This window comes from Schistocerca americana, chromosome 2, assembly GCF_021461395.2.
Source record: "Schistocerca americana isolate TAMUIC-IGC-003095 chromosome 2, iqSchAmer2.1, whole genome shotgun sequence".
In the NCBI taxonomy this organism is placed as follows: Eukaryota; Metazoa; Arthropoda; class Insecta; order Orthoptera; family Acrididae; genus Schistocerca; species Schistocerca americana.
Window position 1 is genome coordinate 1,043,884,530 of NC_060120.1, and position 19,580 is coordinate 1,043,904,109.

At 41.5% G+C, this 19,580-nt stretch overlaps 1 protein-coding gene across 1 annotated transcript in view; it reads right to left on the bottom strand.

The window, feature by feature from the left end:
• Positions 1-19,340, bottom strand: part of LOC124594659 (vegetative cell wall protein gp1-like) — a 109,895-nt gene extending 90,555 nt beyond the window's left edge. Inside the window, exon 1 of the mRNA XM_047133028.1 lies at positions 19,272-19,340. Within this exon, the coding sequence (XP_046988984.1) occupies positions 19,272-19,340 (69 nt within the window). The remainder of the gene's footprint in view (positions 1-19,271) is intronic.
• Positions 19,341-19,580: the final 240 nt, after the last annotated feature.

Below are 19,580 nucleotides of genomic sequence, written 5' to 3' on the forward strand. Positions count from 1 at the left end.
CTGCAGTGGATGACCGCTACCTATGGATTATGGCTCGGAGGCACCCTGACAGCAACGCCATCATGTTGAATAATGCTATTCGTCCAGCCACAGGATGTCGTGTTACGACTCAAACCGTGCGCAATAGGCTGCATAATGCGCAACTTCGCTCCCGACGTCCATGGCGAGGTCCATCTTCGCAACCACGAATCCATACAGCGCGGTACAGATGGGCACAGCAACATGCCGAAAGGACCGCTCAGGATTGGCATCACGTTCTCTTCACCGGTGAGTCTCTCATATTCCTTCAACAAGACAATCGTCAGAGACGTGTTTGGAGGCAACCCGGTCAGGCTGAACGCCTTAGACACACTGTCTAGCGAGTGCAGCAAGGTGGAGGTTCCCTACTGTTTTGTGGTGGCATTATGTGGGGCCAATGTACGCCGCTGGTGGTCATGGAAGGCCCCGTAACGGCTGTACGATACGTGAATGCCGTCCTCCGACCGAGAGTGCAACCATATCGACAGCATACTGCCGAGATATTTGTGTTCATGGGCGACAATTCGCGCCCCCATCGTGCACATCTTGTGAATGACTTCCTTCAGGATAACGACATCGCTCGACTAGAGTGGCCAGCATGTTCTCCAGACATCAGCCCTATCAAACATGCCTGGGATAGATTGAAAAGGGCTGTTTATGGACGACGTGATCCATTAACCACTCTGAGGGACCTACGCTGAATCACCGTTGAGAAGTGGGGCAATCTGGATCAACAATGCCTTGATGAACTTGTAGTTAGTATGCCGTGACGAATACAGGGATGCATCAATGCAAGAGGACGTGTTAAGGGTATTAGAGGTACCGGTGTGTACAGCAATCTGGACCACCACCTCTGAAGGTCTCGCTGTATGGTGGTACAACATGCAGTGTGTGGTTTTCATGAGCAATAAGAAGGGCGGAAATGACGTTTATGTCGATCTCTATTCCAATTTTCTGTACAGGTATCGGAACTCTCGGGACCGAGGTGATGCAAAACTTTTTTTGATTTGTGTGTAAAGCGGAGTGATCGTGTGTACTTGCCTACACAGTATGCAATGAAAGTAGCTGAATCAAGTTCAAAATGTAAATTTACTAGCGTACTACATGAAAAATCGTTCAGTATTGATTATAAAGGTTGGTGGCAAAATTTTACATAGAGACAACCAAGTCGACTGAATCCTGGTGCGTTAAAAGCTTATGAACATATTGATGGGTTAACATTACACCACTTTACTGCGGCTGATGCAGGAAACATTTCCTTACCAACAGAGGAGGCTTACCATAACAAGTGCCCAATCAACCATAAGAAAGTTGAAGATATTAATATGATGGTAAAGTACATTCCACAGGAGCATCTCCTATTTTATGAGGAAAAGACGAAGAACTCAATGATGACTGAACATAAAATATAGCCTTAAAATGCACATATTTTGTTATTTTTTATTGATCATCCAAATAAGTAATGATTTTGATACAATGTTAACATATTCAAATTCAACATTAAATATAAACACGTTTTCTTAGGAAGTGCTATTATTCAAATTTCCTTTTTTTGTTTTTTTGAAAAGGGCATTAATCCACTTACTTTAAACTTGTTTTTGCAAAAGAAAAGAATAATCACTTGCAATTTAGGTACTCAACAGACGTTAAATATATACATTAATGAAAAATTCTTAAAATATATAAATCAAAAACTCTAAAAAAAAACAGTTTTAGTCGATTTCCGGAAAATTGTTTCTAGTGGACAAGTGCCCTTTTCTAAACCACTGATTCAATTAGAAAAATCATATTCATAAAATAACCGAGAGGAGATCAGCCATAGTTCAACTTGTTAATCACGCAGGCCGCATAAGTGATCTGTGATGCCAGTATTTTTTTAATTAAACTTAGAACAGTTGATTTGTTTTTGTTTTCTCACACTTAAATCAGATTTTTTAATTTCCTGGAATTTTAAACTTAGAACAAAATAGCTAATTCCATTATATACGACGTTTTTTTTATTTCCATCCAGTTTAAACTACGAACAACTATCTCTGCTTACTTACATTTTTTTAATTTCCCAACATTTTATACTTAGGCCAACTGTGATAGTTTGACTTTTTTTAAATTTTGTGCCTTAGGTCTGCAATCTTAGCTTCTATATGTTGCACAAGTGACCTACTGGATGACGTCATCGGAAGTATAGTAACAATACAGGCTGTTCTCATATCGCCAATTCCTTGCTACTCGGTGCAATATGTTTGATATAACTTCTAGAATGCCGTGAGTGGGGCTATGTACTTGAAGTCCGGATAGTTGAAATTGCTATGTTCGTGCTGAAGGGGAATCTTCGTAGATCCGTCGTGTTTTAATCTGTTTAGTCCATATCTAGTGCTGAGTTGGTATATGTTTTACTTGTATTGAAAGGTACATGTAATGAGGCAATAGAGAAGTCTTACGCCAAGTCTCCATGTGTTCGTAGAACTTTCCTGTCTGTATGCAAGACCTTCTTAGTTTGAATGGGCGACGTTATCCATGCTTGCGTTCCATTTTCAAGCATAGGGCGATCGAATATTTTGTATATGAAGACTGACGATGGAGGGTCCGCACCACCCATTCTGTATTTCACAAGTTGTACTAGGTGTATGGAAAGAAAACAAGAAATGAAGTAGATGAAATGTGAAATATAATACTGCGAGAAGAATTTGACACAGTACTGAAAGACTTAAGTTCATGTGGAATATACGACCTTCCCTCGACATTTTAAGATTCTGATAGGTAATTGCTTAATGTAGTGTTGAACATTTATAGTAATGAAAGAATATGAAATGATGTGTAAAACTGATTCCTCTTCTAACAATACTATAGTAGGTCGTTTGCGTAATGTAGGTTCCTATGTCATTGGAAAAAAGTGCAAGTCTTGATAGTTCTCAAGAAGGGCTGCAGAATAGATGTGGATAACTATAAGCGTCTCTCACTGATGGCGGTTAGTTATCAGATTATAGTTAATATGTTTAAAATACGTGTTATTATTTTTATTGCTGAACAATTCCTCTGTAGAGATCAACACGGATTCTGCAAGCACCGATCGAGAAAACCACAGCTTGTTCTCTGGTTCATGTGGTAGAGAAGTTTGGAGAGATCCAGTTTTGATCTCGTTATGTGTTATCTGCCTATTGGAAAGCTTTAGATTCTGTCCCTTGTCGCTACCTACTAAACAAACCATATGCTTTTGGAATATTGGTGCAGGTCCCCGATTAGAGAGACGACTTCCTAGCAAACGGTGCTTAGTACATGTGAGCTGACACACAACATTCGTAAGTCTCTTAGGAAAAATAGAAGTCGTCAACAATACTGGACACACTCCCCCTCCTTCTGGGTGCTGCCTATACCTTCCTGAACACTGATGAAAATTAAATACTGACATATGAAGGATTTAACGTTTTCTGAGCACTGACTCACAAGTAGGTGACAATAGTCATCGGATACCTCGTACTATCGTGTCGGTCGTCCTTTTGCCCGCGTAGTGCAGCAACTCGACGTGGTATGGACTCAACAAGACGTTGAAAGCCCCTCCAGAAATGCTGGGCTATGCTGCCTCTATAGCTGACCCTAACTGCGGAAAAGTTACAGGTGCAGGATGTTCTACACGAACTGACTTCTCGATTATGTCCCCTTACATGGGATTCATAATGGGCGATCTTGGTAGCCAAATCATTCGCTCGAACTGTCCAGAATGTTCTTCAAACCAATAGCGAACAATTGTGGCCCAGTGACATGACATCAGTGTTTTAGAACATGAACACCATGAATGGCTGCAAATTGTCTCCAACTAGCTGAACACAACCATTTCGAATCAATGATCGGTTCAGTTGAACCAGAGGACCCAGTCAATTCCATGCAAACACAGCACTCCATTAAGGAGTGACCACCAACTTGGGACTATGAGTTCGTGGGGTCTGGGCCACACTCGAACCCTACCACCAGCTCTTACCAACTGAAACCAGAACTCGTCTGCACAGGCCACAGTTTTCCTGCCGTCTAGGTTCCAGCTTTCCAGTCGATATGGTCACAAGCCCAGGAGAGGCACAGCAGGCGATGTCGTGTTGACTCGTGACGGTCGTCTGCTCCCATAGCACATTACCATCACATTGAGCCGCACTGCCCTAACGGATATGTTCGTCGTACGTCCCACAATGATTTCAGCGGTTATTACACTCAGCGTGGCTTGTCTGTTGGCACTGACAACTCTACGCATACGCCATTGTTCTCGCTCGTTAGGTGAAGATGCCTGAAATTTGGTATTCTCGGCACACTCTTGGCACTGTGAATCTCGGGGTATTGAATTCCCTAACGATTTTCGTAATGGAACGTTCCACGCGTCTAGAACAACTACCATTCCGTCTTCAAAGTTTGTTAATTCCCGTCGCGCGGCCACAGTCACGTCGGAAACCTTTTCACATGAATCACCTGAGTACAAACGACAGCTCCGCCAACTCACTGCTCCTTATACCTTGTGTACGCGATACTAAGGCCGTGTGTATATGTGCATATCGCTTTCCTATGACGTTTGTCACCACAATATATATTTGACGAGACAAAAATCTTGTTCCATGCGTTGACTTCTCTCTCCTAAAAAAGCCGTTGAGATCAAATTATGCAGCAACAGCTTTAATCATTATAACAACTATACGCACAGTAACGCATGGATATGACCCCTATGATGCTGAGGATCTCCCAAGGAGCATGCATAGTTGTTTGCTTTCTGCGCGCCTGCTGCAGTCGCAGGTTCGAATCCAGCCTCGGGCATGGATGTGTGTATTGTCCTTAGGTTATTTAGGTTTTAAGTCTAGGGGACTGAAGACCTCAGATGTTAAGTCTCATAGTGCTTAGAGCCATTTGAACCACCTGTTTACTTTCCAACGAAATCGATGGCTCTACTATTCTGTGATGGACGAGTACATCAATAGAATCTCTGGTAGCAGAAGTACATCTACTAATATAAACATAAAAATTTGCCCTACAGTGCGATGAAAACTACATTTTAAATGTTCAAATGTGTGTGAATTCCTAAGGGACCAAATTGCTGAGGTCATCGGTTCCTAGACTTACACACAACTTTAACTTAATACTAAGAACAGCACACACACCCGTGCCCGAGGGAGGACTCGAACCTCCGGCGGGAGGGGACGTGCAATGAGTGACATGGCGCCTCTAACCGCGCGGCCACTCCGCGCGGCAACTATATTTTAAGAAAAATACGCAAAATGTGGAGTAGCAGTTGGCATGGGTGGTGCTGATGGGTGCAACCAACGATAAAATGCCGTTCGATAAATTTTATCATCAAAATTCACGGCAGCGTAATGATATTAATTATGCAGATTGCTGCCACATAACACAGAATGCCCCCCATGAACCATGGACCTTGCCGTTGGTGGGGAGGCTTGCGTGCCTCAGCGATACAGATAGCCGTACCGTAGGTGCAACCACAACGGAGGGGTATCTGTTGAGAGGCCAGACAAACGTGTGGTTCCTGAAGAGGGGCAGCAGCCTTTTCAGTAGTTGCAAGGGCAACAGTCTGGATGATTGACTGATCTGGCCTTGTAACAATAACCAAAACGGCCTTGCTGTGCTGGTACTGCGAACGGCTGAAAGCAAGGGGAAACTACAGCCGTAATTTTTCCCGAGGGCATGCAGCTTTACTGTATGATTACATGATGATGGCGTCCTCTTGGGTAAAATATTCCGGAGGTAAAATAGTCCCCCATTCGGATCTCCGGGCGGGGACTACTTAAGAGGATGTCGTTATCAGGAGAAAGAAATCTGGCGTTCTACGGATCGGAGCGTGGAATGTCAGATCCCTTAATCGGGCAGGTAGGTTAGAAAATTTAAAAAGGGAAATGGATAGGTTGAAGTTAGATATAGTGGGAATTAGTGAAGTTCGGTGGCAGGAGGAACAAGACTTCTGGTCAGGTGACTACAGGGTTATAAACACAAAATCAAATAGGGGTAATGCAGGAGTAGGTTTAATAATGAATAGGAAAATAGGAATGCGGGTAAGCTACTACAAACAGCATAGTGAACGCATTATTGTGGCCAAGATAGATACGAAGCCCACGCCTACTACAGTAGTACAAGTTTATATGCCAACTAGCTCTGCAGATGACGAAGAAATTGAAGAAATGTATGATGAAATAAAAGAAATTATTCAGATTGTGAAGGGAGACGAAAATTTAATAGTCATGGGTGACTGGAATTCGAGTGTAGGAAAAGGGAGAGAAGGAAACATAGTAGGTGAATATGGATTGGGGGACAGAAATGAAAGAGGAAGCCGCCTGGTCGAATTTTGCACAGAGCACAACATAATCATAACTAACACTTGGTTTAAGAATCATGAAAGAAGGTTGTATACATGGAAGAACCCTGGAGATACTAAAAGGTTTCAGATAGATTATATAATGGTAAGACAGAGATTTAGGAACCAGGTTTTAAATTGTAAGACATTTCCAGGGGCAGATGTGGACTCTGACCACAATCTATTGGTTATGACCTGTAGATTAAAACTGAAGAAACTGCAAAAAGGTGGGAATTTAAGGAGATGGGACCTGGATAAACTAAAAGAACCAGAGGTTGTACAGAGATTCAGGGAGAGCATAAGGGAGCAATTGACAGGAATGGGGGAAAGAAATACAGTAGAAGAAGAATGGGTAGCTCTGAGGGATGAAGTAGTGAAGGCAGCAGAGGATCAAGTAGGTAAAAAGACAAGGGCTAGTAGAAATCCTTGGGTAACAGAAGAAATATTGAATTTAATTGAGGAAAGGAGAAAATATAAAAATGCAGTAAATGAAGCAGGCAAAAAAGAATACAAACGTTTCAAAAATGAGATCGACAGGAAGTGCAAAATGGCTAAGCAGGGATGGCTAGAGGACAAATGTAAGGATGTAGAGGCCTATCTCACTAGGGGTAAGATAGATACCGCCTACAGGAAAATTAAAGAGACCTTTGGAGATAAGAGAACCACTTGTATGAATATCAAGAGCTCAGATGGAAACCCAGTTCTAAGCAAAGAAGGGAAAGCAGAAAGGTGGAAGGAGTATATAGAGGGTCTATACAAGGGCGATGTACTTGAGGACAATATTATGGAAATGGAAGAGGATGTAGATGAAGATGAAATGGGAGATATGATACTGCGTGAAGAGTTTGACAGAGCACTGAAAGACCTGAGTCGAAACAAGGCCCCCGGAGTAGACAACATTCCATTGGAACTACTGACGGCCGTGGGAGAGCCAGTCCTGACAAAACTCTACCATCTGGTGAGCAAGATGTATGAAACAGGCGAAATACCCTCAGACTTCAAGAAGAATATAATAATTCCAATCCCAAAGAAAGCAGGTGTAGACAGATGTGAAAATTACCGAACTGTCAGCTTAATAAGTCACAGCTGCAAAATACTAACACGAATTCTTTACAGACGAATGGAAAACCTAGTAGAAGCCAACCTCGGGGAAGATCAGTTTGGATTCCGTAGAAACACTGGAACACGTGAGGCAATACTGACCTTACGACTTATCTTAGAAGAAAGATTAAGGAAAGGCAAACCTACGTTTCTAGCATTTGTAGACTTAGAGAAAGCTTTTGACAATGTTGACTGGAATACTCTCTTTCAAATTCTAAAGGTGGCAGGGGTAAAATACAGGGAGCGAAAGGCTATTTACAATTTGTACAGAAACCAGATGGCAGTTATAAGAGTCGAGGGGCATGAAAGGGAAGCAGTGGTTGGGAAGGGAGTAAGACAGGGTTGTAGCCTCTCCCCGATGTTGTTCAATCTGTATATTGAGCAAGCAGTAAAGGAAACAAAAGAAAAATTCGGAGTAGGTATTAAAATTCATGGAGAAGAAATAAAAACTTTGAGGTTCGCCGATGACATTGTAATTCTGTCAGAGACAGCAAAGGACTTGCAAGAGCAGTTGAATGGAATGGACAGTGTCTTGAAAGGAGGATATAAGATGAACATCAACAAAAGCAAAACAAGGATAATGGAATGTAGTCTAATTAAGTCGGGTGATGCTGAGGGAATTAGATTAGGAAATGAGGCACTTAAAGTAGTAAAGGAGTTTTGCTATTTGGGGAGCAAAATAACTGATGATGGTCGAAGTAGAGAGGATATAAAATGTAGGCTGGCAATGGCAAGGAAAGCGTTTCTGAAGAAGAGAAATTTGTTAACATCCAGTATTGATTTAAGTGTCAGGAAGTCATTTCTGAAAGTATTCGTATGGAGTGTAGCCATGTATGGAAGTGAAACATGGACGATAAATAGTTTGGACAAGAAGAGAATAGAAGCTTTCGAAATGTGGTGCTACAGAAGAATGCTGAAGATTAGATGGGTAGATCACATAACTAATGAGGAAGTATTGAATAGGATTGGGGAGAAGAGAAGTTTGTGGCACAACTTGACCAGAAGAAGGGATCGGTTGGTAGGACATGTTCTGAGGCATCAAGGGATCACCAATTTAGTATTGGAGGGCAGCGTGGAGGGTAAAAATCGTAGAGGGAGACCAAGAGATGAATACACTAAGCAGATTCAGAAGGATGTAGGTTGCAGTAGGTACTGGGAGATGAAAAAGCTTGCACAGGATAGAGTAGCATGGAGAGCTGCATCAAACCAGTCTCAGGACTGAAGACCACAACAACAACAACACAGAATGATCTGAAAATTTAAGCCGTACTTTTAGGTCCCTATCTTAGAAATCGGAGCATTCAGGAAGTATTCCACAAAATTTTGTAAACGATCATTTTAATCGCTATTGCTACGAGTTAACGAGCAAAAGTCACATCCCAAAACAGTGTAGCCCATCACCCCCGTGAGTTTTCTCCCAGTCACATTAGTTGACTTAGCCAGTTCGATAACAAACCGTAACATTCAAAACTCATCATCAGGGTACGCAGTATCGTAAAAACGAGCACATCGATTGTGCTAGTTCATACATTTGCCGAAAGAGACACTACTTCTGTCAGTTTGTGACAGAAATAGGCCCTCAGTACGCAGAAAATAATGGAAATTAAAGCATAAAATTTCGAAGAATACACAGATTTCCGGCTACACTACAGGTAAGTCGCATACCACAACCTATTCATATCTATTACAAGACTCAACAGCCACCACCCACGTCTCATCTTGCCTATGCATAAAGCCTCTCCATAACCAGCACACACACCTCACTGTTGTTTTTGGCGCACTGAAGATTTATCACGTCACCCTTGTTAGGACATTTTACAATTAAACGTCGCTTCATGACGCATTGGCGTAGCAGTCTTCAGGACATCCTATGAATGATAATATTGTTTCTCACTGCCAGTGTTCGGCGTGATCGTTTGGTTAGGACGGAGCAGAAGGAAGTAGGTTCGCATCCTGCCTTATGCTTACCCTTTTTTTATCTTCGTGCTTGTAACAGATTCTGGGACCAGTCATGGCATTTGTATTCTTACCTATTACAAATATTTGGCCATTTTTCCGAATAAGTTATATTTCTTCGGGTGTGGTTAGCCAGAAACCTAAGAGATCAGCTTAAATTGCTACGACTGACACAAACAGCAATTCCCTGCTTGTCACAACTACTTGCTATTTATTTTCTAATATATTGCCATTCCCGAGTGCGTGGTTAAGCAGGAACCTATGAGTACACCTTGAATTGCTACGAGTGAAACGAGCAACAATGACATTTATATTCTTCGTTGTCACAAATATTTAGCTGTTTCAGAAGGGGGGGATAACAAGCTTTGCTCATGCGCAGTGTGCGGTGCGGCCGCTGGATACGGGGTCTTCGTATATTTGGCTTGCTTTGCCAACTCACAACCACACTGCCACCTTTCAAACTAACCTAAAACTCAGGAACGCTGCCACAGCCTAGATTCTGTCTTTAAGACGAAATCAATAATAATATATCAGCAATGAGTGCAAAAGTGTTGCGCACATCAATAACAAAAGCGGCTGCAAGTGATAAAAGTTTTAAAAAATCAATAAAGGGCCGCCCGCACAACGCGAGTAGTTCGCATCATTTTGTCAACACCACCAAGATTTGCATTTCAGGTGAAATCGTTCTTGATCTCTCAACACAAAAGGCGCAAATGTATTATATACAGAGTGACAATTATTGAACTCCAGGAAAAAAACGTAAATTAGTTATAAACTACGGTGTGCCTACACTTTATTCAACATGTAAACATCACTACAGATCCGGATTTAGATTACGACATGTTCGATATGCCTGCCATCATTGGCGATAATGTGGCTCAGACGAATAGCGAAATTCTGCATGACCCGCTGAATGTCGGAACATCGATGCTGTCGGTGACCTCCTGAATGGCTGTTTTCAGTTCAGCAATGGCTTTGGGGTCGTTGCTGTTCACCTTGTCTTTAATATAGCACCACAAAAAGGAGTCGCATGTGTTCAGATACGGAGAATATGACGGCCAATCGAGGCCCATGCCAGTGGCGTCTGGGTACCCCAGAACCAGAATGCGATCCCCAAAGTGCTCCTCCAGGACAGCAAACACTTTTCTGCGTTGATGGGGTCGAGCTCCGTCTTGCATGAACCACATCTTGTCGAAATCAGGGTCACTTTGGATAAGGGGGATGAAATCATCTTCAAAAACCTTAACGTACCGTTCGGTAGCAGCGTGCCATCAAGGAATATCGCACCGATTATTCCGTGACTGAACATTGCACATCACACAGTCATCCGTTGAGGTTGAAGAGACTTCTCGATCGCGAAAAGTGGATTCTCAGTCCCCAAAATGCGCCAATTTTGCTTACTGACGAAACTACCCATATGTAAGTGGGCTTCGTCGTTAAACCAAATCATGCATGCGCATACTAATTCCCATCATGCCCTGCGGCCAACCATGCAGTTCGAACGTCCTAACGCAACCGGACAGAACGTATGACGATTTTATTTCATACAGTTCAATAATTGTCGCCTTGTATATATGCATAACAATAACGGAAATGTCAGACTGCCAAAGTAGAAATGAAGGAAAGAAAGAACGATCACAAATGCGATGATTTTATATTAGATTAGAGGTAATCTGGTTAACAGTTGTTGACTTTCCGTCCTCCCAATGGCTGCCTGCAACGTGGCACGGAGATGTATTGCAATCATCTGTTCTACACGGCGAACAATCGCAGCTCATGGGTGGCCCTCAGTATAGTTTAGCTCACAATTGCGTATGTCTATTACTCTGTTACGCAACATTATTTCTTTACTTGCATTTTGTGCTTTCACCATCTGTTCATAAAGGCATAAAGGATTTACTAGCCATTTACCGATAACTGTTATAAAATTCCCATTTCTTTTGTAGTATGAGGCACTAATCAGAGAGTTAAATGGACATTATTCATGTATTTTAAACACCCACGTCGCTAGTGGGGCAAACAGAATTTTTTGTGCAAACAACTACAAATATAGCTCTAGTACAATAGTGACATCAAAGTTTTCTTTTTCACACAACTGAAAAAAAATTTTCTGACCACTGGGAGATTTAATTATTAATTTCAGGATAAACACCCGAATACAAATATCAGCGTACGGATGTTCGTTACGCTACCTGAATGCACGCAATTGTTTAGCGTTCAAATCTGTAAGAATTTTGTTAGGCGTGACCAACTTTAACCGTCAGGTCATAGCCGTTTTAGTCATAGCCAGCAAATTTGATATCTGCTGCATCAGTCGCAACGCAGAACAAGAAAAATATAAGAATAAATAAAAAGTACAACTTCCTATTTTTCTATTCAGCGGAGTCAGGACCTATAAGTATGTCAGTTATTAAGTTTCTTTTGTGTTTTTCCCTCATTTGTTATAACATTATAAACAACAACTCACATTAATTGGTTCACTGCTAATTTTCTTCAGCTTTGTACTATTGATGACTGTGAAATTAAAATTGGACTTTAACACATCGATCAAAGGCACGTAAACAGTTATTCTTCGCACATTCCATCCACGACTCGAACGAGAAGAAACCTTAACCTATGGCACTATAAACAGTACCTTCTAGCTTTCACACTGAAATGGTATGCGGAGCATATATGTATATGTACTAATTTTCGAAGTATTTTCCCTTCTATTACACAATTGTTTGCTAACACAGATTGTTAACATGCTTCGGATTATTTCATACAATGAGCGTCACTTCATTGGAAGAATCGGAAACAGATAAATTTCCCCCGTGTTACAGAATTAGACCGGCAACGTACGTTACTGCTTTCATATGAAATAACACATTTTAAAAGACCGGCTAACATGATGTTATGTAGTGGGTATTTTTGTTGTCTAATTTTACAAACCGTGGAAACAATTCACTTGGAAACAATAACCCCCTTTCTACATAAGTAACTTCATGGCAAATCAGAGCGATCTGAAATAAAATACAATCAAGTTAGTTCTTACATACCTTTAAATCTGGAAGTTACGTTGCAGAACTAACACAGGTGAGACAGAGATAATCCTGACCGGAAGGTAGTCACAGACGTATAAGTGTTTTTGTTTTGTTTTTTGACTTCGGTTGGACACCATTCAGTCATTGCTGCATAATGATATATCTTTGCTCACTCAATATTCCCTTCTTTTAGCGTAGCTTCGCTTTTTCTGTACCTAGTTTGCTGTTAAACTTTGTATCTTTATCTGCCCATTACATATACATTCGATTATCTTCTTGTAGGTTTTAATGTTGGGTTGAGATAGTAAGGACATGACTGACATTGGTTGCGGGATTTTATTCTTGAAAATAAGTGCTAAAAACTTGTTGCTCGCCTCGCTATGTTTTCTGCACTGAAAGAGTGCATGGTTCGTATGTCTCTGAGTAGTACCATCACAATCACAAGCTGGTGTTTGGTTTATACGCAGTCGGTGTAGATGCTCTGGAAATGTTCCGTGATTGAGCCTTACTCTATTTAATGTGGATATGGCTTGTTTGGATCCATAAACGTTCTCAAACCAATGTCGTTTCGGAATTCAAGGTTTTATTTGCGCACAGTCGCCTCTTTTGTGTCGGGAGCTCTGCATGTCTATTTTGTTTAGCCAAGCACTAACGTGAACATATATACAATAACATCTTTGATAAATATGTGCACTTTCCTTTAGATGGGAACCTTAGCACAAGCTAGTCGGGGCTCGGGTCATTCTTGTAACGAGTTCTTTCTAGAAATTAAAATTTAACGAGCGAAAAAATTAGCTGCAGCCTACATTTATCATGAACTTCATGCGCCTGCTTTTTCCACTCGCGCTGTAAAACAGAATTATTCTCTAATACTATAATAAGAAAGCTGTATAAAATAATTTGAAAGGCATTTTTGATTCAAAATTAAATAAGTGTATCTTTGGAAATCTGTTATTCTACGCCACACCGACTCTGCTTTTTTTGTCGTCACACAGTACTTGATGAGAGTACTACCCCCTAGAATACTGCTCATGAATGGTAGCACGATAGGTTGAATCACCAGATTGATGGAAAAAAAAATCGCAACACCAAGAAGGAGCTGTGCGACATAAACGAAAGTCGTCTCTGAGAAAGCAAACCAAGTTTGCTTTAAATATAAAAAAAAATGGTTCAAATGGCTCTGAGCACTATGGGACTTAACTACTGAGGTCATCAGTCCCCTAGAACTTAGAACTACTTAAACCTAACTAACCTAAGGACATCACACACATCCATGCCCGAGGCAGGATTCGAACCTGCGACCGTAGCGGTCACGCGGTTCCAAACTGAAGCGCTTAGAACCGCACGGCCACACCGGCCGGCCCTTTAAACATATGCTGTAATAATCGCGAGCGTTAGCTACCTTTGAGACTGGACATGGTGAGTTGATGTCAATCAAGAATACCTCTAAGGCAACGAAGACGCAATTATCAACAATAGTTTGAGTGAGGTCGTGTAAAAGGGCTAAGAGAAGCTGGATGTTCCTTCTGCGATACTGCAGAAAGACTTGGCAAGGATGTAGCCTCTGTACATGATTGTTGGCAGCGTTGGTCACGCCGGCCGGAGTGGCCGCGCGGTTCTAGGCGCTACAGTCTGGAACCGAGCGACCGCTACGGTCGCAGGTTCGAATCCTGCCTCGGGCATGGATGTGTGTGATGTCCTTAGGTTAGTTAGGTTCAATTAGTTCTAAGTTCTAGGCGACTCATGGCCTCAGAAGTTAAGTCGCATAGTGCTCAGAGCCATTTGAACCATTTTGAAGCTTTGGTCACAATGTACGGCCGCAAGAAGACCGGTCACAGGACGCCCACGTGTCACTACCGACAGGGAAAATCATCGTGTTCGGCGTATGGCTTTGGCGCAGCGTAACTGCATCTGCAGCAGCTATTTGAGGAGGAGTTGGCACCACAGTGACAGCTCCGTGCCAGACGTCCTTAGCATGCATTCAACTGACCCCAAACCACCGTCATTTGCGACTTCAGTGGTATCAAGCTAGAGCTCACTGGAGGGCGGGGTGGAAGTCTGTTGCGTTTTCTAATGATAGTTGGTTCTGCCTCGATACCAGTGATGGCCATGTGTTGGTTAGAAAAAGGCCAGTTGAGGCTTGCACACAACCTGACTGTGTGCTAAACACACTGGATCTACACCTGGGGTGTGATTTGACAGCAGGAGCAGTTTAGTGGTTATTCCACGCACCATGACTTATACGTCAGTCTGGTGATTCAACCTATCGTGCTACCATTCATGAGCAGCATTCTAGGGGGTGTTTTCCAACAGGATAATCGTCGCCCACATACCGCTGATGTAATCCAGCGTTGTCTACAGAGTGTCGACATGTTACCTCGGCCTGGTCGATCGCCGAGCACATGTGGGAAATTAACGGATAACAACTCCAGCGTCATCCACAAACAGCCTTAACCGTTCCTGTATTGAGCGACCGAGTGCAACAGGCACGGAACTCCATCCCACAAACTGACATCCGCCACCTGTACAATACAACAAATGCACTTCTGCTTGCTTGCATTCAACATTCCGGCGGTTACACTTGTTATTAATGTACTAGCATTTCACACTTGCATTTGGTTATCTCGCACTTACCTTAGCCTGTGATCTTGCAATGTTAATCATTTAAATATGTTATCTAGAGAAATGTATTCCTGAAATTTCATTACTTTGCATTAACCCTCCGCTGGGCACGTGGGGTCTTTTGAGACCTCATACCATTTAAACTTCTTGCACTTCATTATTTACTGGACCTGCAACACTCTTAGTCCCTGACATCTCTCTCGTAATTGTGATCTAAATGACTACTATGCACAAATACCATTAATTAATTATTTATTTAAATTTATGACGACTTAGTTTAGGAATAAACGAAAATGGGCACTTGTGGTTTTCAAAGACCCGGTCTGGTTTAACTGACTCAGTGTTGCCAGAAAATGACTGAAGTTGGCAGAATTCATTAACAGCGAAGCTTACTCAGTTGTTAAGCTTCAGACAGCATTGATGATGCGAGGGAAGTAGATGATGGCTGGCTTTATTAGGTAAGCTCACTATTTGTCTTCAAATCTTACAGTTTTGCAAACATGTATGATATTATTCATATAAAGAAAGAAATGTTTGTTCATTATAACGTAAGTAAGCCAAAATTATGAAAACTGAGGGAACAGTAGGAAACACTGTTTGCTTGTAACTTACGTTAGAATTTAAATATAGGATTAACTTTTTGTCTAGGGTTGATGGGAAAAGGGTTCCTGCTGAAGAAGCTGATAAGATTCTTCTTCAGATGTCAGATGATGCTGATGTCGATAATGAAAGTGATTTAATGAAAGAAGAAGATAATGAAGTTGACGTCATTCACAATGACTATGATGTTACTGTAAGTAATGACGACACTCTGAAAGATTATTTCATTGGAAAAAATGGAATGATTTGGCACAAGGAGCTTCCAACTATGTGACAAACTCCATCTCATAATATAATTCGTGATAAACGTGGTCCTAAAGTGGTACCCCCTACTTCAATAAAAGAAGCCTTATAGCTCCTAATTACCCCAGAAATAATGTCCGTCGTGGAAAGCGAAACTAACAGAGAGCCTAGGTGAGTGTACAAAAAGTGGTATGAAGATTATCCTAGTAGCACACCTAAGGTATGGAATAAACTAGATGCGGAAGAATTGGAGGAATACATCGGTTTGCATGTACCTTCTAGAGCCTACAGATCAGGTAGGGAGGACGTGAGTAAACAGTGGAATAAAGAACATGGCAGGCCTATTTTCAAAGCAACAATGAGCCTAAAAAGGTTTCAAGCTATCACACGTTTTCTCAGATTTGATAATATAGAAACAAGAGAAGATCGTAGGATTCATGATAAATTAGCTGCATTTAGAGGCACCTGAGAAATGTTCATTTCACAGTTTTCTTCGATAACTGCTGATGAACAGCTTGTTGCGTTTAGAGGGAAATGCCCATTTCGACAATACGTCAAAAGCAAGCCTACTAAATATGGTATAAAAATATGGTGGGCTTGTGATTCTAGAAATGCATTTCCACTGAATAGATAAATTTACTTGGGAAAACAACCCGGCCAACAAAATGGTTCAAATGGCTCTGAGCACTATGGGACTTAACATCTATGGTCATCAGTCCCCTAGAACTTAGAACTACTTAAACCTAACTAACCTAAGGACAGCCCACAACACCCAGCCACCACGAGGCAGAGAAAATCCCTGACCCCGCCGGGAATCGAACCCGGGAACCCGGCCAACAGAGAGAAGTAAATCAGGTTACCAGAGTCATAGGAGATCTAACTGCAAAATCGTCCAAAATGGGCCACAATATTGTAGCTGACAATTTTTTCAGTGGCATAACTTTAGTGAGAGGACTGGCTGGGAAAACCACCTATGTCGGAACCCGAAGGAAAAACAAGATTGAAAATCGTAAGGAGATGCAGCCACATCGTTCGAGATAAATAAATTCGTCTATGTCTGGATTCTCTGATTTCATATCACTAGTATAGTATGTACCAAAGAAGTCATCAGCAATTATACTTGTCTCCTCTCTTCACTCATCACGAACTGTAGTTGGTCACGAAAAGAAGCCAGTAGTAATAGAGCATTACAACAAACATAAGAGGGGTATTGACACGATGGATCAATTTGTGGGTACCTATAGCCTGAAACGTGGCACCAAGCGCTGGCCCCTTGTACTCTTCCATAATATGATCGACATTGCTGGAATCGCTGCAATGATTATATGGTTGCATCATCACCCACAAAGCCTGACTTCGAATGAGAAGAGGCGGCAGTTCCTGCTGCAGTTAGGATGACAGCTTGTGAATCCTTAAATCAAAAGAAGACTACTTGATAAGGAGGAGTATTCAAAAGGGAGCAAAAAGTGGTCTTCTTGTTCTTGGATATGACTATGAGCCTAAAGGACTCAGTACACCTGTGAATCACCAACCCACCAAGCAAAGGCAAAGGTGTTCTTTGTCCAAGAAACCTAGCTAAAAAATAAAAAAAACAATTTGTAGCAATTGTGCAAAATTTGTATGCAGTTCTCATTCCAGCCAGATTATGATATACTTAGAATGTGATAAAAAGGAGTAAGTGTGTTTCTATCACAGCAAAATTAGAACAGGTATTTTATTTCACTGAAGTTTTCATTTTCTTTTCATTTTTGTTACGATCTCTATAGATATAGCAAAAACTGATAAATATGAAAATATGTGAGTTGTCTTCAAAAAGATAAAACAAAACGGTATGTCCTGATAATGTTTAATATGTAAGAATGTAAATTGTAGAAACATAAGATGTTATTGTAACAAAAAGCAATGTAAAACAAAATGTGCACAAATTATATAATGATGTATTTTCGCCATACAAAATAAGAAACAAATTTTCATTGTATATATATGATCCACTAAAAATAAAAACAGTGTGGTATATAACAATTTGTTGTTACAACAAGGAAATAACGGTAACACACAACAATACATAAAGTGCTCCAATGAAATGAACTCGGGTCTTGAAAGACCCCAAGTGCCAAGTCATGTAACTTTTCCAACGTGCCCAGCGGAGGTTTAATTATTTTTTGATGTTGTGATTTTTTTCCGCCATTGTATGTCGATACTTCAGAAACTGTGTTGTCGGTTGATGAAGCTCGCAGTCGAATGCTAATCTCTAGTTGGTTTTAACGCATTTCGCCGCTTAAAACTCTGTAATAACGAAGGCTTGCTCTGTTATGGTCAAAGGACAGTAAATTCTTTAGTTAGTCCGAAGGTAAAACGGCAGATGTGTACCAATACACATCTTCCGCAATGCACAAAAAGTAGCATTAAATGTACAGAAGCGAAACGTGGATGATAAACAGTTTGGACAAGAATAAAATAGAAGCTTTTGAAACTTATTGCTACAGAAATTCTGAAGGTTAGATGAGCAGATGAAATAACTAATTAAGAGATAGCGAATCGCATTGGGGTAAACAGAAATTAACTGAACAGTTTAATTAAAAGAACGGATCGGCTGGCGCACATTCTGAGAGACCTAGGAATCTTCCGTTTGGTAATGGAGCAAGGTGTGGAGAGTAAAAATGGCGAAGGGAGAACGAGGCTTAAATACAGCAAGCAGGTTCAGATGACAACTAAAGAGCTTTGCACAGGACAGACTAGCGTTGAGAGCTGCTTCAAAACAGTCATTTAACAACAACAGCAACAATTGTTAACATCTTTATTCTTGTTGAGTCGTCTTTGGACTTTTTTGGCCCCAGATTTTCGAGATGTGTCTGGTTTCATAAGCTGTTTTTGATATTCTGTCATCATCATCATCATCATCATCTCAGCCTTTTCCCACGTCTTGTGAGGTCGGCGTTGCCTTGCTGGATCCTTCTCTTCCATAAATGCCTATCCAGTGCTTCTTCTCTGGGCCATCCTTTCTCCCGTAGGTCCCCTGCTACCTTGTCTTTCGATCTCAGTTTCGGTCTCCCTCTTCTCCTTGATCCTTCGATTTCTAGGTCTTCAACTCTTCTCCCCCCGTAGTACTGCCCTCATCTCTGCACATGTCCCTACCATCTTAGCCTACTTTCTTGGATCTTCTGCCCTATGGGCCCCACGTTCACTGTTCCCTTGATGTACTCACCCCTTAGTCGATCCTTTCGTGTCACCCCACTCATCCACCTTAACATTCCCATTTCTGCCACTTCCATATTTTTCTCTTGGACTTTTGTAATTGGCCAAGTTTCTGCGCTATACAGCATCGCAGGCCTCACCACAGACTTGTAGAGCTTTCCTTTCATTCAGCAGCTAACCTTCTTATCACACAGTACTCTGCTCAGTTTCCTCCACTTCATCCATCCACTATTTATCCTGTGTTGCATTTCGGCCTCCAGTCCTCCATCATTTTGCATGTAAGAGCCTAGGTATTTAATTTCTTGACCAGCGTCAGTTGTTCTCCTTGCAGGTAAATATATAGATCTTTGGCATCCTTTGTGCACATATACTCCGTTTTCACCCTGCTAATTCTCATTCCTCTTTCCTCTAGAGATTTTCTCCACTGTTCAAGCTTGTCTGGAAGTGCCTCCTGGGTGGGTTCAGAGATTACAACATCATTGGCAAAC